The sequence below is a fragment of the Labrus bergylta genome, chromosome 9, assembly GCF_963930695.1.
Source record: "Labrus bergylta chromosome 9, fLabBer1.1, whole genome shotgun sequence".
Lineage (NCBI taxonomy): Eukaryota > Metazoa > Chordata > Actinopteri > Labriformes > Labridae > Labrus > Labrus bergylta.
The window spans coordinates 16,406,490-16,423,511 of record NC_089203.1 but is presented as its reverse complement, the minus strand read 5'-3'; the positions used below and the strand labels follow the sequence as shown (position 1 = coordinate 16,423,511).

Below are 17,022 nucleotides of genomic sequence, written 5' to 3'. Positions count from 1 at the left end.
GTAAGCTGGGACAGGCATGATCTTAGCCTGTTGCTTGATAACCATTCAGTCTACTGTAAATTTAACGTTTTACAACTTTTGGAGAATTATATCTTTGAGGTTAACAGAAATATTTCAAGGGTTGAAAAGACTGATATGGGGAGTTTGCACCTAGCACATGAAGATGGTGATTTATTCTTATTTTGCTATGTAACTTTTGATGACAGAAAAGGTTTACACTTCTGCACTCGTGGCTAAAATGTTATTAACAGAAGAGAAAAACACATAATTCTACATCTACCTGGCCAACTACATCCAATGCCAGGCACTGCACTGAAGCTTTTAGAAAACAGTGCTGTAAAAACTTTCACTTTGAAGCACAACAAACTGCAAACAAAAGCTTACTCAATTCTAGATGAAATCTCATGGACATTGTAAATTCAATTTCAATGAATACAGTGTTATATATCCTGCCCCTTCTCAAGATTTATGACCAAAGATGTACTTCATATGAGATAAGATGTCAGCACCCTCAGTGCTATATTGAGGATTCAGCTGTCAGCTTTTTGTGATGACAGGGGAGTGAGGTTAGCATGGACTAATGTTGAACTGGAGGAAAGAGTTGCCTTATAGAGGACAATGCAGGAGGAAGCAAGTGTGATATCTAGACAAATATATGTACAATGACAGGACTTGAGCAAGGATGACACAACTAAGTTTCGATAAAGATGTTGTTTATTTTTTTGAAAAATTAAGTTAAAATGAGAATAGAGAACATAAAGACTAGTCAGTCTTTTATAGACAGGAGGTGGCGGGCTGGGCAGGCAGACAAATTGCCCACACACTAACTACTGTCCCTTCCTATCCACACGCGCACACACAGCCTCCTCCGCTCTGCCATTGATTTCTTGCCTTGGCTGAGGACTTACAGCCTGGAGGCACTTCAAAACATGAGCGATAGGAAGATAGATAGAGTGAGAAAGAGCAAAACAGGCAATGGTGACGTCTTTAGGGTGGGTCTGTGGCAACAAGCTCAGCTGGTGAGGATATAAGGTGGTCTAATAAAGCCTAACACATTGTGTGCACGCTAATCTTGCTTCACCCCAGGGCTAACTGTCCTTTCTTTATCTCATTGTTAGTCATAATAATAGAAATATTAGCTGAGGGCTAAAGAAGTTTCAGGTTTTAGGGTTTGTTTTGGATAATTTCAGGTTTATGTTAGATAACACATCAAGCGTTAACATCTGAAGCCCTTGTCTGGTGAACAAGATTTAGAGAGATTTATGTTCTGACTTTCATGTTGGTTCTCTTTATTTTGCCACATAAAAAAAGAGATATTGATTCAATGTGGCCTGTCACATCACTATGACTCATAGTCTGTGCTATTTATATCTAAATCATCCTGTTGGTTAGGCAGGCTGTGGTCCTGAGGTGAGGAGCAGAAGTATATGGGAGTTTGGTTTGTTGTTTAACCTACAGGGTGCTGTTGTGCCTCACAGTCTATTTTTTGCTTCGATGGAAGACTCAGAGGTAAATCAACAAGGCCCCTGTTTCTTCCTCTCTGATTTTTGCAAACATTTGGATTTGTGTCTCTGTGTTGTTGAATCTTATTTTTGCGGGGTTCTTTATGTGTATGTTCCTCTGTCTATGCTCTTGGCTGTGTCGCCATGAGCATGTTTTGGCTGTTCACATTTGTGTGCCACTCCTGCTGTGACAGATGGAGCGCAGCCCACGCCCAGATTAACAGACCCACATTAATGAAATCAGGGTTTCCGCTTGCGGTCCAACTCTCTCTCCCTCTCTTTTTTCCCACTCCATCTTTGTCTTCCTTCTCTGTTTCTCCCCCTATTTCACAGCTTTTTCTTGAAACCAAGGGCACACAGGTTCAGAGAAAACTTTGCAGAATTGCATCAAAATTCAAAGCAAGGCTTTGAAAGGAAACAAGAATAAGCAAAAAAGGATCAGGTGGTTTGTAAGGTACAGAAGCGGGGGGGACATAAACTGTTTGGGTGGGGAGTACACATGATTGATTGTAGCGAAAGCTCTGTAAATGGAAGAGAGAGGAAGCTGTATGAGGCGGCTGTTGCTAGGGGAGAGTGGTTGGACCAGACAGAAAGGGAGAGGGGGAGAGAGAGAGAGAGAGAGAGAGAGCTTGCAGCATTATTCTCCATCAGCACAAGCACTGTCACCATGACTCCTACCAATGTCCTATTGCCTCACTGGAGGATGTAGTTTCCATGGCAACCATTCATGGCCCCTAATATTGGCAGGAGATAGAGGGAGGGAGGTGTTGCTGTTATTTAGCAGGGAGTGCAAACATATGGTGGGAGACAAAAGGTGCTGAAAGAGGTGGAGGGGGGTGGGTGGGGTGGGGTGGTGGTGGTGGGGGGGGGGGGGGGGGTTGGGGGTTCTGGCATCAGGTGAAGGACAAGACAAAAGTGGGTGTTGACAAAAACGCACATACATAAGCCAAAGCTAAAGCCGAGCACAGGGGAGTGACAAAGTTAAAAGAGGGAGGGGTGAGATAGGAAAGTGACAGTTGGAGGTAAAAGGTGTAAAGTGGAGAAGAGAGCAGAGCAGTGAGTAAAGGAGAGAGAATGACCTACATTCACTGGGGCGTTGGTGTACTGCAGAGGTGGATGCAGGTTTACTGTTTTTTGTTTCACTGCAGTTTGTACTCGCCTATAAATACTAAAACATGTTCACAGAGGAACAGAGGGAGACAGGTGTGATTTAATTTAACAGTGATAACTGCAGCACACACCTGTCAAGGCAATTCATTGAGGAATGCCTGTGCTACACCACAGCCTCAGCCATATGAACTTCTAGGTAGCATAGGAACGTGACCTATCTTTATCGTTATTGAGAACATTTTGAGGGATATCTCTGAGTTGGATTAGAAAGGCACAAAGAGATAGGTTTAAGAAGAGATAAAAACAGTTGATTCAATTCAAAGCAAGTGTCTTACCTCAGAGCTGCATTCTCTAGTTGTTGTGTTTGATATGAAAACATATCTGGCACAATTCAGTAAGGCAGTGTAGAACAGTCTCAAAGCTGTCACTGTTTCTGCCACTGAATCCCCCTGCCCCATCTGTTACATGTTCTCTGTTTTTTACTTTACCTTTACTGTCGCTGTTTTCCCCCCCTGCTCGCTGCCTCTTTTTCGCACCTGAGATAAAATCAATTTTTCTATTTTCTTGTATCCTAGCATTTATACACACATTCCACATAAATGCTCACTAATACACATAAACCCCACTCTAACTGTACACCTACAATTGGTTTATTTTTTGTGTGTCGAGTCCTGTCACTTGGGAATGCTTGCATCCACCGTCTGCCACATGATTCATCTGGGAGCAGACAGCAAGGTGCTCAACCTGGCGTGAAACACAAACAGACACACACAATTTTATACTCAAGTATTCATATCATGGGCATAATTACTTCAAAAAGAGGAGCAAATAGCTATTATAATGCATTTTTCAAACTTCCATTTATTGCTAGCAGATTGGGGAATGTATAGTAACTTATGCAGGCATAAAAACTTTCACCTACAGAGTCATCAGTGAAACTGTTACAGTACTGAAAAATTGGTTTTGAAAATACACAGTAAAATATTATTTTGCTCTTTAGTTTTTCATCAAAATAAGCACATGCTTCACATAACACAAACAAAACAGGGTTTATCTGAAAAAAGGTGTGGTCGGAGCTGACATTGAAAACAATCACATATTTCTCCACAGCATAGAATGGGTGAGAAACAATAGTTGCACCTTTAGATTTATGTATCCCGTTTTTTTCCTTCTCCCCACCTTCATTTTTGGTGCTGAGCATTATGTTTCATATCTGCATCCTTGTACTTCCTGGCCCCTCTCCTTCCTCCTCTTCCTCCTCCCCCTCAGCTCCTTATGTAACGCTGCACTGCGCTCTACTGCGCTTCTGCCCAACTGGCCGACGGTAGGGCGAGACAAGGGGATGAATAAAGTAGACGTGGCAAAATGGAGCTTTGGTGATTTTAAGCGGCTGTGAAAACCTCGGGCGGAACAGGGGAGCAAAGGGACAGTCACACACAGAGATGCAGTGCTGAAGACTCCCAAGATTAAAAACTCGGAGGGAGATATGTAGGAAATCACAATCTGTTATACAAAATAATGAATTAAAAGGACTTGTGTCACTCTAGCATTTCAAAGAGAGAGGGTTTCAAATTGTGTAAGTCACAGATACATAGAGAGAGTGTTGGAGTTGGAGGCAACAAATAAACCACATTCAGTGCTAATGTGCCTGGTAGTTATCAGTGATGGACAAGCTGTTTAACACCCAATCACATTAATGTTAGCATAAACACTGATAGGCATGATTAAGACTTTTGTCAATAACTGGGAGGGATGGGTGTTTGCTGGCTGAGTTTCACGCATGATTAGTTTAAAGGTCAGGGGAAATGAGCAATAGAGAGAGAGAAAGAGACAGAGAGAGAGGTTGGCAGGGAATAGATAGAGGCAGGTTGGAGAGGTGAGGAGAGATGTAGTTTTGTTCTACAACAGACATTAACAAATTAGATGGAAGTAATGGCGGTATAGACATCAGTTTTAGGCGGGTCTGGTATTCTTATCATGAATGAAGAGACAAAGAACAAGTGTGAAAAGTCATGCAGCGTGAGGAAACATGAAAGTGGTTAAATAGAGAGGGAGCTGCTATCAAATGTCAAATACCACACAGTTACTTTTGTAATATCATGATAAATGTATTTTAGATTATAACAAAAGAGTCCCTCACAGCAGTGAGAACTATGATGTGACCTTTTGTGTTGCAGCTGCGGGACTGCAGAGTGTTTTATGATTTGTTTTGTCTTTTCATTTAAATACAGACAGATACATTGACCCTTTCGAGAGATTTACACTGCCCTGACTTACCCCGATCTGTTATTCTGCTCTTGGCATGACTCATCGCTCCTGAGGGTGTTGTTTTGTTTTGTTTATGTCTGTGAGTTTCCATGGGGGCACTGGTGTCTCATCAAGTTTTCACATTGAGTTAGATAGGTAATTTCTTAGAGGCAGGAGGTTGGACACCTTAAAGCATGAATGCCAGTATTGCACCAGTTTTTTCATCAGTATTTTTTGCACCATTGTCCTCCTTTTTTGCCGTCTTTTTGAGTTTACAGGAAAGGGGTCATGTTTATGCTCAGGGAGTCAGAAGAGGACTTATCAGTTTGGGGAAGACTCTCGCCTCCTAAAAGACTGTGACTCTGGCTGTCTCTGTGTCACCGTGTGGAGGAAGCAGTGACTGGATCTAGTCCAGTCCTGTCCGTCTCGTCCTAATCTCCTCAGTCTCTTTGTCAACTTCTGTCTCCTCTCGGTGGCTCTTGCAGCTTTGTTGTCAAAGTCGCTGAAAGTAGGAGAGCTTTTGGGAAAATAGTGATGTGAAACAATTCAAATGCATGACCCACTTAATTCTTGTGTGACAGTCCCAACATGATTACATAAATATATTTGAGGGAATTTAAGTGATATTGAAAATGACAATTCTGACAAGTGCAGTAATGCAGAATTATGTTCTTATTGAAAAACCTGACCTGCCTTTTCTCAATGTAGCAGTTATTATCTCAAAATAATAATAATGATAATAATGTCATCATAATGTAAATTCAAGGAAGAATTATCAAATATCTTGTTCATTTGAGCCCAAAACAGTGGACATGTCAACGTTGTTCAGTTTGCGTTGTTATAGCTAGAAAAATACAAATTTCAACCTGGAAGTCCTGCAATCTTTAACTTCCCAAGAAAAAAAAATGCAATGCCATTGTCTGCGTCAATTTGGATAGTTTCCCTGCAGAGGGAGAAGATTAACAGCAGCTCTTTTCCTCTAAGACTGATCTGGATTGTATGCCCAGCAGGAGACATCATGTTTGCCATGGATTTACTGAATGTCTTGTCTGTGAGCAGTTGTCACTGAGTGCTGATAATTAAAAATGGAAAAATATAAGAAATGTATGAATGAAGAAGAGTTAGCAAAATGTAAATCCCAGCAGAAATTAAAACTAAAGAGGGATGATATATGAAATAGGTACATTATAAACTCATCAATTCAAAATCAAACCGTATTGATTTTAGTGACTTGTGACTGCGTTAGTATTTATTATTCCTCATTCTGCATAAGTAATAAATGCATTAACATCATATGAGACTTATTTTATGTCTCAATGATGCAATATGATGATTAATGCGTCACCCATTTCATCATATTTCCAATTAACATTGGCAAACCCTTGTCAATACAAAGTCCTTTTTTATTTTCATCTTCTATGTGCCACTTCTAATCATGATGATAGTTAACTTTCTGATCAAAGAGCATATATTTGGAGTCTGATGAGGTAAAATAAGATTATAGGTTGCTATTCTGTACTCTGAGTATGCATGAGGTCAGGCTTATCTTCCAGACACTGTTCCTTCTGGTTGGATGGCATGCTCAGTTCAATATCCCCTTTAGAAAGAGCTCAGGAAAGGAGTAAAAGAAATAAAAGGACCACGTGAGGCAAGTTGTGGCAAGTAGGTCACTGCTGGTAGACTGTGCTTAGTTTTGTTATACCCTTCACACAGACATTGTTAACATAAACACACTAGCATACAATAACGTAATTTACTGAATGATTCACTTTATTTTTATTTGTGTCCTCTGTTATATCCAGTGTCCTTTTTTTGAACAAGTTTTAGTGTATTCACGATACACATTAGTGTAATGATTCCACTCGTTGAACACTGAAACACAAATCAGTTTAACACACTAGGTCTTCCTGTGTATGATTTAAAGAACGGTATCTGATAAAACTCAAATGTAATAAAAAGGGTTTGCTAAAACTTTACAGCTTTACGTTATTACCTTTCTCTGCCTTTAAGATTATGATAAAGGGCATAATGTTTTCTAACACAGTGCTAAGCATGTTAGCTTTGGCATAGAGGGAGCCTTGATTCATTGCCCAATTAGAGACCTCCCATTTAGTTCCACCTCCGCCCTGTTATAGCATGTCATGGCTGTTCCTTATGGTCATGCCACTCATTATTGACCAATTTTATTTTACAGTGTCTGCTGTGGACATGAATGATCTTTCCTTGTAGTCTGAGGTTTTTTACAGAGTGAGCACCATTTATTGAGATGAAAGTGAAGGGCTGATTTGCACAGTGCCTTTGCTTTGCAGCGGCTAACTTTACGCTCATTCACTGATACTGCCTCATCATGCATGCTCTGTAAATCAATAAGTGCAGTTTAGAGAAGGGGTTAAATTTAAATATTAGACAAACATTCTAAGAAAGTTATGTGACACTGATGTTGAAGGACTCATTAAATGAAAAATCCAATGAAATGCAAAATGAAAGATCATCCTCACAATTGGTGTACTCAGATCAGCAAAGCTCAGCTTTAAATAAGCCACTCTGTATTCATTAGAAATCTATGCTTAATGTGTAACCAATAAATATGTTTTTTTGAAAGAATGTCAGATAATAATATGTTCACAGATCTATTATAAACCTTTTTTTTGCCAATTAGTTTAAAATCCCCACTTTACAGTACCTACCTGCTCATATTAACACCTTCTCTTCAGAGACTGATACATTTCCTCATAAATATTAACCTCTCTTATGAATGATATCTCCTATTTTTATGAACTGTACTCCTTAATTTTGCATGCATGGACACAGACCATACTCTGTACCTCAGATACTGGGAAGTTTTGCTTTTAAGCTAGTTTGGTGACACAGCATTCATAATATGTATTGAGGGGTACAACCATAGATAAGATGCAAAATACCAGAATCTCAAGAAATTTCAATTTGATAATAACATTTTAGTGCCTGGAGTACTGTATAATGACTTCAAACTTGATGTTGTCAATGAGGAAGAAAACATTTCTGTTTGAAGCAAATATTAACCCATCACGTGTCTTTTTATGTTTCCTCAGATCCTGAAGGGGGAGAGGTGTCCCCTCCAATGGGTGCTGGCGTAGACAGTAACAGCTGGCACTTTCGCTATGGCCCAGGTGGTCCTGGAGCACCCCCGCAGCACCTGAAACCTGGTGAGGTTCCCCCAGAAGCCTTCATCATTCCTGGCTCCCCTGCTATAATATCCATCAGACAGAACCAGGGCGGAGAGGACGACAAGAGCGATTTCATCACCTTTGGAAAGAAGGAGGAGGCCAAGAAAAAGAAGAAGAAGAAGAAGGAGAAGAAAGACAAGAAGGATAAGGGGAAGGATGATGGAGATGAGTAGAGGAGCAGAAGGATATAGCAAAGAAGTAAAGGGCGTTGTTAAAACAGAGGTACCAACCAAAGTCCACTGGGCAAGAAGAAAATGTGGATACTATTATACGTAGATAACAAATTTCATGTGTCACCTATTTACGCTGAAGATATTCTAAAGTTCTATATGTTATAAAACTGGCCTTACCAAGATTTATCTCAACTTCAGTCCCTACTAAGGTTAATTAATAACCTTGCCTTGATAAACGATACAAAATATTGATTATTACTCCATGCCCCTATGTGCCTAAACACCCAGAGTCAACTCATGTCAGTCATTTTTTTAACAAGAAAGGGCGACTCTTTGCCCCCATCTTGATTTTTTCTCCCTTTACCCACTGGACATGTTGGCACCTCTGTCTTAACCCCTCCCCAACTATGATGTGTAAACCATTCTCTCTGAGAGAAGACAAATACTTTGTACAAGAACAACAAAAAGCTCTGTGCCAGCTAAGGAAAAGAAGAACGACAAAGAAGATTGGGACAGATGTTAGTCATCTGGAGCTGGACACACACTACTTGTAAATAGCACAGGAGAGTCACTGAAACTAAGGCTTACATGACACTGCTGCAGAGTCCTATGGTATTAACCAACAGTGTTTCCTGAGATCTCAATGAAACCACATGCACACACATGCATGCTCACACATTCAAACATGCATACACACTTCCCATGACAAAGTAGACATGGAAAGCACTTGGGGACTTTGAGAGACGGAGAGAAATAAAAAATGAGGAAAATCAACTCACATCTTCTTTCAATCTTGACACTGCGAGCTTTTTGCCCTGCACAGTTTCCAACGTGATGCGCATGTGTACAACAACTCTCTCAGGATGCAAGCAGCATCCTTTGTAATCACTCTGTGTCTGCTCACTGCTTTGGAAGGACACAGAGCGCTTCATCTCAAGCCAGAAGCCCGACTGAGGAATGCAGAGAGCACAAAAAAGATGGAGAGATGAGAGGATACCTCACACTCTTCTGAGGATCACAGAGGGGAGAGTCCAGCTCAGCTGGCTTGAGACTTCGCTTTCAGGCAGCGGACTCTGGTCAAACCTTAAATAATATTAGGCTTGAGATCTTGTTAACACCACTTCTCCCTCTGCTGCAGCAAAAGCCTGATGCTTTCTGCTTTGAATGTTTGGTAGCAACCAATCCTTACCCAACAACTTTGAGTTTACAATTGCTCGCCTCCTTGTACCCGCCCTAAGCTGCCACAAGCCATCCTCCCCTCCCCCAACTGCCTTTTCCCCTACTGTCACCCATCCCACTGTCTGCCTCTTCATGTGATGATGAAGTTTGTGGACTTGATCTTTTTTCTCTAAAGAGATTCACTATCGCATACTCTGGCTTTTTTATTTTCTTCCTCATAGCTTTAACTGCGTTTTGCTTGTCATTACCACTCCCATTTGTGCTACACCTAACCCTCGCACAGACCCCCTGCAGACCCTGCTGCTCTGAACATTGTGGTGTGCTGAGAACAGCATGGAGTAATGTGGATGAGGCCAGGGGAAGCCCACTCAGGGGGGGAGGGGGGAGGGGGGGTCTATGCCCTGAACACTTGTCAGATGTCTCTCTATGTGCACAAAGGTTCAGTGCTTTTAACTTGCAAGTACGCTGTTCATTTCCTGTTTGTAACCACAGATGAGAGGGGACCAGGTGGGATGAGGCTGATTATAGGGGTGGAGGACGAGGAGAAAGTGAGGTAATAGGTGCCGTGGGCTGGCCCTCTGCCTCCATGTACAAGAGAAGAAGGTTGTTCTCCAAATTGATTGTTTAGGTTCGTTGAGTCATATATTAGCTTTTATGTACGCTGTAAATGTAGCGTAGAATTGTCATAGATTGTCTCTACATTAGTTATTGAAAACTGCTAAAAATACAGGCATCTACAGGGATCTCTATCCCTCAGCTGTATCCCACCAATCCTCTCTCAGGAGATATTGAAAAAGGAGGTGCACTTGTTCTTCAAGACCTGCTTCTGTTGGTTTCACTCCCTTGCCTGTAACTTGTTGCCACGTCCCCAAAGTTTTGCGGCTCTGTATGACGTCACTCCATTAAGTGGCTGCTGCATGTACTGCTCTAAGGAAACACATACTATATAGAGAAATATATATATAAATAGATAGATGGCTATGATTTTATTCTTTTGTATCATCATTTTTCTTCATTACTTGCACAGGAGATATTTCTATGTACTTCTGTCTGCCAAACATCTATGTACTACAATCTTCACGCTCCACAGATGTTGTATGGCATCCACTAAACCTCTTTAGATATTTGTAAATGCTATAGTGTGATACCTTTCAACGCAAGTTCATTATTTTTCTTTTATCAACTTTGATTTTTGCTTTTGAGAACAAGCAAAGCAAGAAAAAAGGCAAAAAAAAAAAAAAAAAACACTCTGTGTCCGGCTTTGACATGATGATCTAACTAACACTGTAATATTGTAACTGAAATATGTATGATCCTATGATGAGCTTTCACTTCCCTTTCACTCCAGAAAAAATGAAAATTACAAAAAAAAAAATTCCAGTGTAAAAAAAAATGTATATGTATTGTATGCTTGTGTTTAGTGAGCGTTCATGCTGTCATTCTTACCCAATGTATGGTGGTGAACTATGGTGGAAGTGTGCTGTCCAAAATGGACTAGCCCAAGACCTGTTGTAAAACCCTTTTTTTGTACACCCGCTCATCAACCGTGACAGTGAAGTAGTAAATTTCATTTATTTCATTTATTTTCTGACTTTTTTAATTTTACCTAAATGGATACAGTGGTAATGTGTTTTGTTTATAAATCACTAATAAAGTTTTCTTTCTTAAAAATAAATGTGAATTTATTGTCGTGTGTGTGTGTGTGTGTGTGTGTGTGTGTGTGTGTGTGTGTGTGTGTGTGTGTGTGTGTGTGTGTGTGTGTGTGTGTGTGTGTGTGTGTGTGTGTGTGTGTGTGTGTGTGTGTGTGTGTGTGTGTGTGTGTGTGTGTGTGTGTGTGTATGTGTGTATGTGTGTGTGTGTGTGTGTGTGTGCTAAAGATAAGTGAAAATAAAAAATATGATTGAATTTATATAGTCTTTGCTTTATAAGGTTTGTATGACAATTTTTGAAGTCACTGTTTGTCCATAATTTTCAAATACTGTAATGAATAACATTAATTTTAATAACAATAACCATAGTAATGACAGCCTTGATTATAAATCTGCACTCATTTACAGAGGACACTTTTATCTCAAGAGGACGGGGAAAGGGTTGGTGCAGAGAAAAAATTAATCTGGAGAAAGAGTTAATCTCTTTACACCGATTTACCAGTTATCTTCAGACTGCACTCCTCTATTACACAAGAACACATCACTATATCTCAGAAAAAGTCACACTCAGATGATTGACTTGGACAGAAAGTCCTTCCAAGATCAGAGGTCTAATTTCTCCTTGTTGAAAGCCATGGTGACAGATGGTCAAAACAGTCCCTAGTGAGAGGAAGCTTTCAGACATAATATAATTTAACTGAGTGGCTAGGCATATCATTTGTATCCCAGTGGGTGGGTGGAGGAAAAAGATCACAAGAGAGCCACATCATTCATACTGGCCCAGATATAGTGCAACACTGATAATCAATACCTTTATCCATTCAACTACTCTGGGAGCCAGCTAAATATTTTGGGTCAGTTAGAGCTCTAGGAACTAGGACAGGTTTCCTATTTTGTTGTGTTGTTTGTCTGAAATAAAAAAAAAACTGTATTCACAGCTTAAAAGATGGGTTTGTGTCTGCCTGTGTTTTGTTGTATGAGCTGATGCTGCTCTTGAAATATTTAAATTTAATGGAGTCTTGCTCTCTCTCCATCAGGCATCAAAAGAAGGGAGTTAGCAATGAGAGAAGTTCAATAGTTCATGTTTTTTCTCGCAAACATGCTGCATCCGATTCTTTATTTTATTCTCTCCAGGAGACAGACAAGAGTTGTTCCTATGGTTACAGCTATTTGGGGAACAGTCTCTATGGCAACAGCCTTATATGCTTAGCAGGAGGGAAAACAATGGGGTGCAAAGGGTAGGGTCAAGGTGTATGTGAGTGGGTGTGTCCTTTTATGTGCTACAGACAGCACAGATTCTCCGACTCCTCACTGACATTTTACTGTTTCCAACAGTAGGCTAGACCAATCTAAGAACAACACTTAATAAACAACAACACCCACACATTTAAAATTACAGTAATGTATTCCCATGAGCATTCACAGAATGTGCCTTGGCCTGACTCTGAATTTTGGCACACTTAAGTTATGCAAACAAATTAACAAACAACCAAATTGGCTCAGTATGAAGACAAGTAGCTTGCAGTGTTTGGTCTGCAGAGCACTGAATCTCTGGCTAATGAATATGGATATATATTATGGCAGAGTGAACACAGCCAGGCAAGCAGAGCAACGGACCACTGTGCTCAGTCTTGTTAGAGGCTGCACTGCCCTCAGAAACAAGTGATAAAACAACTCAAAACATATAGACATACATTAGTGTATGCATATTCATATTTAGGCTATATTTTTAAACATATACACATTGTGAAGTGCATGCCTACTTTTTATGATATATTGGGATGGATTTTACAAGAAAGGAAGGTAACATGGTGAAATATGAACAACTCAAATATTCTTAGAATGTGAAAAAAAAGTATTCATAGCCATAATAAAACAAATTGAACATAAACCAATGATGGTACTTGAACTGGCGTGTGCATGTGCTTGTCTGAGTGGGTGTTGTCCTGCCAGCCTCAGTGACTCAGCAAACCCATCGTCCTGCTGAGAAAGGCAAATGGAGGGACTTTGAAGCAGCCAAGATAGAGATGTAGAGATTAATTTGCTCAAAAATGTGTGGGAATAACAGCACTGAGGGTAATGTAAAAAAAAAAAAAAGTGCCAAAAAAAGAATGCAAATTATGTCAATTGGCCTTCTGGTTACCTGAATATAATTTTGTGAGGTGTCAGCAAGAGCAAATTATGCCTTGACATTTTTATAGTGAGTTTACATATAATTTAATTAAATAAAAAACTTGGCTGTGGTCTTTTTAGAGTTTCATTTAGTACAATTTTCAGTTTAATCCTATTTTGGAAACATTGTACAAGATGCAAAAATATAGAAAAAATAGGTGACAAGTTAGGAATGATAAAAATATAAAATGCCTACTTGAGGAAAATTTTGGAGATATATTTTGTTTTACTCAGTCAAAAGTTCAGGAATATGTCCCTCTGTCCATCTCTCCATCTATTCATCTATCCATCTATCCATCTTTCCATCTATCCATCTATCCATCTATCCATCTACTGCAGACTGTCAGCAAAAACTGCAGCCTTTTGTATTAAGTGTGATGGCCGCAGGGAAATAAGACACAAATCTTCCAGTCACATTGCAGAGGTCATTGGGTGAAATCTGTGCCAACTGTGCTTTGCTTGAAAGTCCATCATAATGTTGGACCTGAAGTAGGCCTACCATAATACATCCAAACATTCTTCATCGCCTCCTTTAGTTATAACCCACTACAAATGGATGTAGATGTTTGTTGGATTCTGTGTCAGCGGATTTCCTTGAAACGTGAACCCTGAAGTCCACGTTACATATCCTCACATTATGAGAACACTACAAGAAGACAGCCCATTGCTTTCTCTATTCATTCACATCAGCTTCACCCGTCCTATGTGCAAGAGGGCTAAGCAAAAGGCGCCATCTCCTGGTCAAAGTCTAGCAATACATTTGGTCAGAGTGGCCTAACAACTAGAAAAGGTGTTAATGAAAATGAAATGTATTATCTTAATCACTTGATCAACCGAATCACAAACACTAGAAAGTGGTAGAGACCAAAGAGGTAAAGCAGTGAACAGAGCATGCATAGGTGAATTATATTAACATTGTTTCTATGTTTTCAAACTGAAATTTATTTTGAAAATGTATAATTCTTTTGGCAAAAAGAAAATACATTTTATGGAAGTTTTGCTGTCAGATTAATTTTCTGTAAGATGAATTTGCTGTCAGATAATTTTTATTCTGAATATTTATGAGTACAGAGTTCCTACTATGAATAAAAATATATACATTCAACAAAACGTGTATTGCTGTTATGTCTGCCTTATTTTGTTGTCTTTAAATATACATTGCACAATAGATAACCAGAACAAAAAACTCAGGAAGAAAATAACAAGACTACATCTTGAGACTTTAATGGGACAATTAAAGTCCTTTCATATAAAAGTCTAGATTGTGGTTTCTCAAAAAAAAAAAAAACTTTTAAATGTGTATCTAAAAAATAAATACATTGTTAATCAACCTCAATGTAATGATAAATGCCCCAAATTATTACTGAAATCTGAATCGTACTCATAACATTCACACTTTGTGAATTTAATCTAATACTGAAGATTTTTTTGGGCCCTTGTTGCCTTTACTAGATAGGGCAGCTGAAAAGAGAGAGGACAAGTTGAGAGGAGAGAGCAGCATATGACATGAAGTAAAGGGTCAAGTTTGGTTTTGAACCCACAGCTGCTTCAACAAGGACTATAGCCTCTGTACATGGGGCGTGTGTGACATAACCGCTAGGCTATCTGACGCCCCAAGATAATTTGTTTGTAAGGATTACTATAACTCTCTCAGGGTACAATAGTTCAAGGACTCAATCCAACTCAATGGTTTGTCGACTAGATAAAATAAGTACAGAGGAGTTCCAGTCCAATCTTTTACTTGCAATAGTTTGAACTGGTTTATCTGGTAACAAAGGAAAAAAATGGGTAACAAAGGAATCATCTATTTATCATAATTTCTAAACCAAAATCAGATCTAATAAAGGCTTATTATCATTAAACATTATTTAGTAAATGATATTCCTACACCAACATTGCTACTAAATAAATACTGAATAAACCTAAACTATTCAAAGGCTACCAACATATTTTAAACAAAAGGAAACTTTTCAAACTATTGAGGTGATGAGGCATCCACATGCTGCAGACAGCACATTGTTATGCTGACACAGGTGAGCTGGCAGAATTTATTGACTCTGAAGCCACGCCCATGCAGGTAACAGAGTCAAAAGGAGTACACACAAAAAACATTATTTAATATTTAAAATGGTCCGTTATCTCACAAAAAGTTCCCTTGCTATGCTTAGATAAAGGTCCCTGTGAAAACAATTGTAGTCTTATTAAATTGTACTATTTGATATGTGTATGAGATTGAATTGTGTGATTAATTTATACAAACGGGTTCTTGGTGAAATGATTTTATAATAATAATAATAACAGATTATGTATGATTCTATGATTTTATTTTATTGTGTAAACCATAAATTGTAAATGCAAAAAATGTATATATACAGTCTATGGTGGAAACCAAACCAATTTTAAATTGTGTGACGTAGCGGAAGTAGTACATAAAGCAACACTTTCGTCAACGTTAACTCATAACTCAAATATAACAACATAAACATAAAAATATCAGAATCTAAATCTTGACTTAAAGCACAAATATAAACGAGTTACCTAGTAATTTTAGAATACAGATTTTATAATTAAATTCGTATTTCAGCTGACGGAAGTCAAAGTAGTGAAGTCTTGGTCCGTCACACAAAAAAGTCCCCACACACCTGTATACACCTGTGTGAATTGCGCGGGCCCCTTCTCCCCCCTTTCTATCAGCGTTTGAATGGTGTATATGAAAGTCGGGAAGATAGTCTCAGTTGTTGAGGACTCCTGTAGCCACAAATGAACCATAAATTGCTTTATTCTAACGTGTTTGTCTTTCCCTGTTGCCAAGCAACACACAGCAACAGAAATAACCGCCGAATTTAATTAAGATAGTCGCAAGCTAATGAGCAAATATCTGTTTGGTCTCTTTATTTTCTACAGGTACGGGACACAAACTCCATTCTGGTAAGTAACTGTAGGCCTAAGTTTTGTTTTGTTCTATTGCTTTAAGGATCTGTTTTAAAAGGTTTTATGTGCAAACAAAGTCAATGACCCTCCGCTTAATACTGTGTTGGCAAGTGGAGCGTTTCTTGCTTAGTACTTATACTAATACGAATTAGATAAACCTTCAATCATGTAACCCGGTATGTTTATACTCCATTACGTTTTGTTGCCATACTTTCTGTGGCGTTATCTTTGTTTTGTATGCATAAGTTTCTTATTTAAAGCCAGAACAACAGTCACAGAAAGAAGTGAACCAGCAGAAATATCAGGGCCAGATGAGTTACTCGTGATGAAATTAACCCGTTTTGGCTACTACATTATATATGGAAGCTATTGTAAGGATTGTATACATTGAATTACTACTACCACGATACTTGGTAGGACAGACACATACAGAAAGGTGTGGGACCAGTACACCAGGACCAGTACACCTACTTTGGTGTACTGGGTTTTAACACCCATTTAGCTCCATTTTCAGTGATTCAGTGATTAAATATGTTGCATTTGTTTGCCATTCTGTTTGTGTGCCCTCCAAATTTCAAAGCTTAAGATGGTCTGAATATTTTTAATCCGAAATGGCTTCCTGCCTTATCCATTTTCAGGGAGAAATGAAAAGACTTGCAGCCATAAGGACTTCTTTGTGGCCTCAGATAGCATATACATAGGTTTTGAACAGTATACCAATAGACGAAAAATCTATTCAGTTTTGTATGGAATAACCAAGTTAACATAGCAGAGTTTATGAGTTAATGAATTTGGGAGTAAACATTTTAAACCTCTGTCTTCCCAGTGGTCACGTGTCAGGGCTAAGCCTAAA

The 17,022-nt window shown here is 39.1% G+C and overlaps 1 protein-coding gene across 33 annotated transcripts in view; it reads left to right on the top strand.

Moving 5' to 3' along the window:
* Positions 1–11,092, top strand: part of LOC109990510 (protocadherin alpha-C2) — a 196,522-nt gene extending 185,430 nt beyond the window's left edge. For all 33 annotated transcript variants that reach the window (XM_065958484.1, XM_065958483.1, XM_065958488.1 and 30 more), the window contains exon 4: positions 7,931–11,092. In XM_065958484.1, coding sequence (XP_065814556.1) covers positions 7,931–8,238 — 308 coding nt within the window. In that variant the 3' untranslated portion in view covers positions 8,239–11,092. The remainder of the gene's footprint in view (positions 1–7,930) is intronic.
* The last annotated feature ends 5,930 nt before the right edge of the window (positions 11,093–17,022 follow it).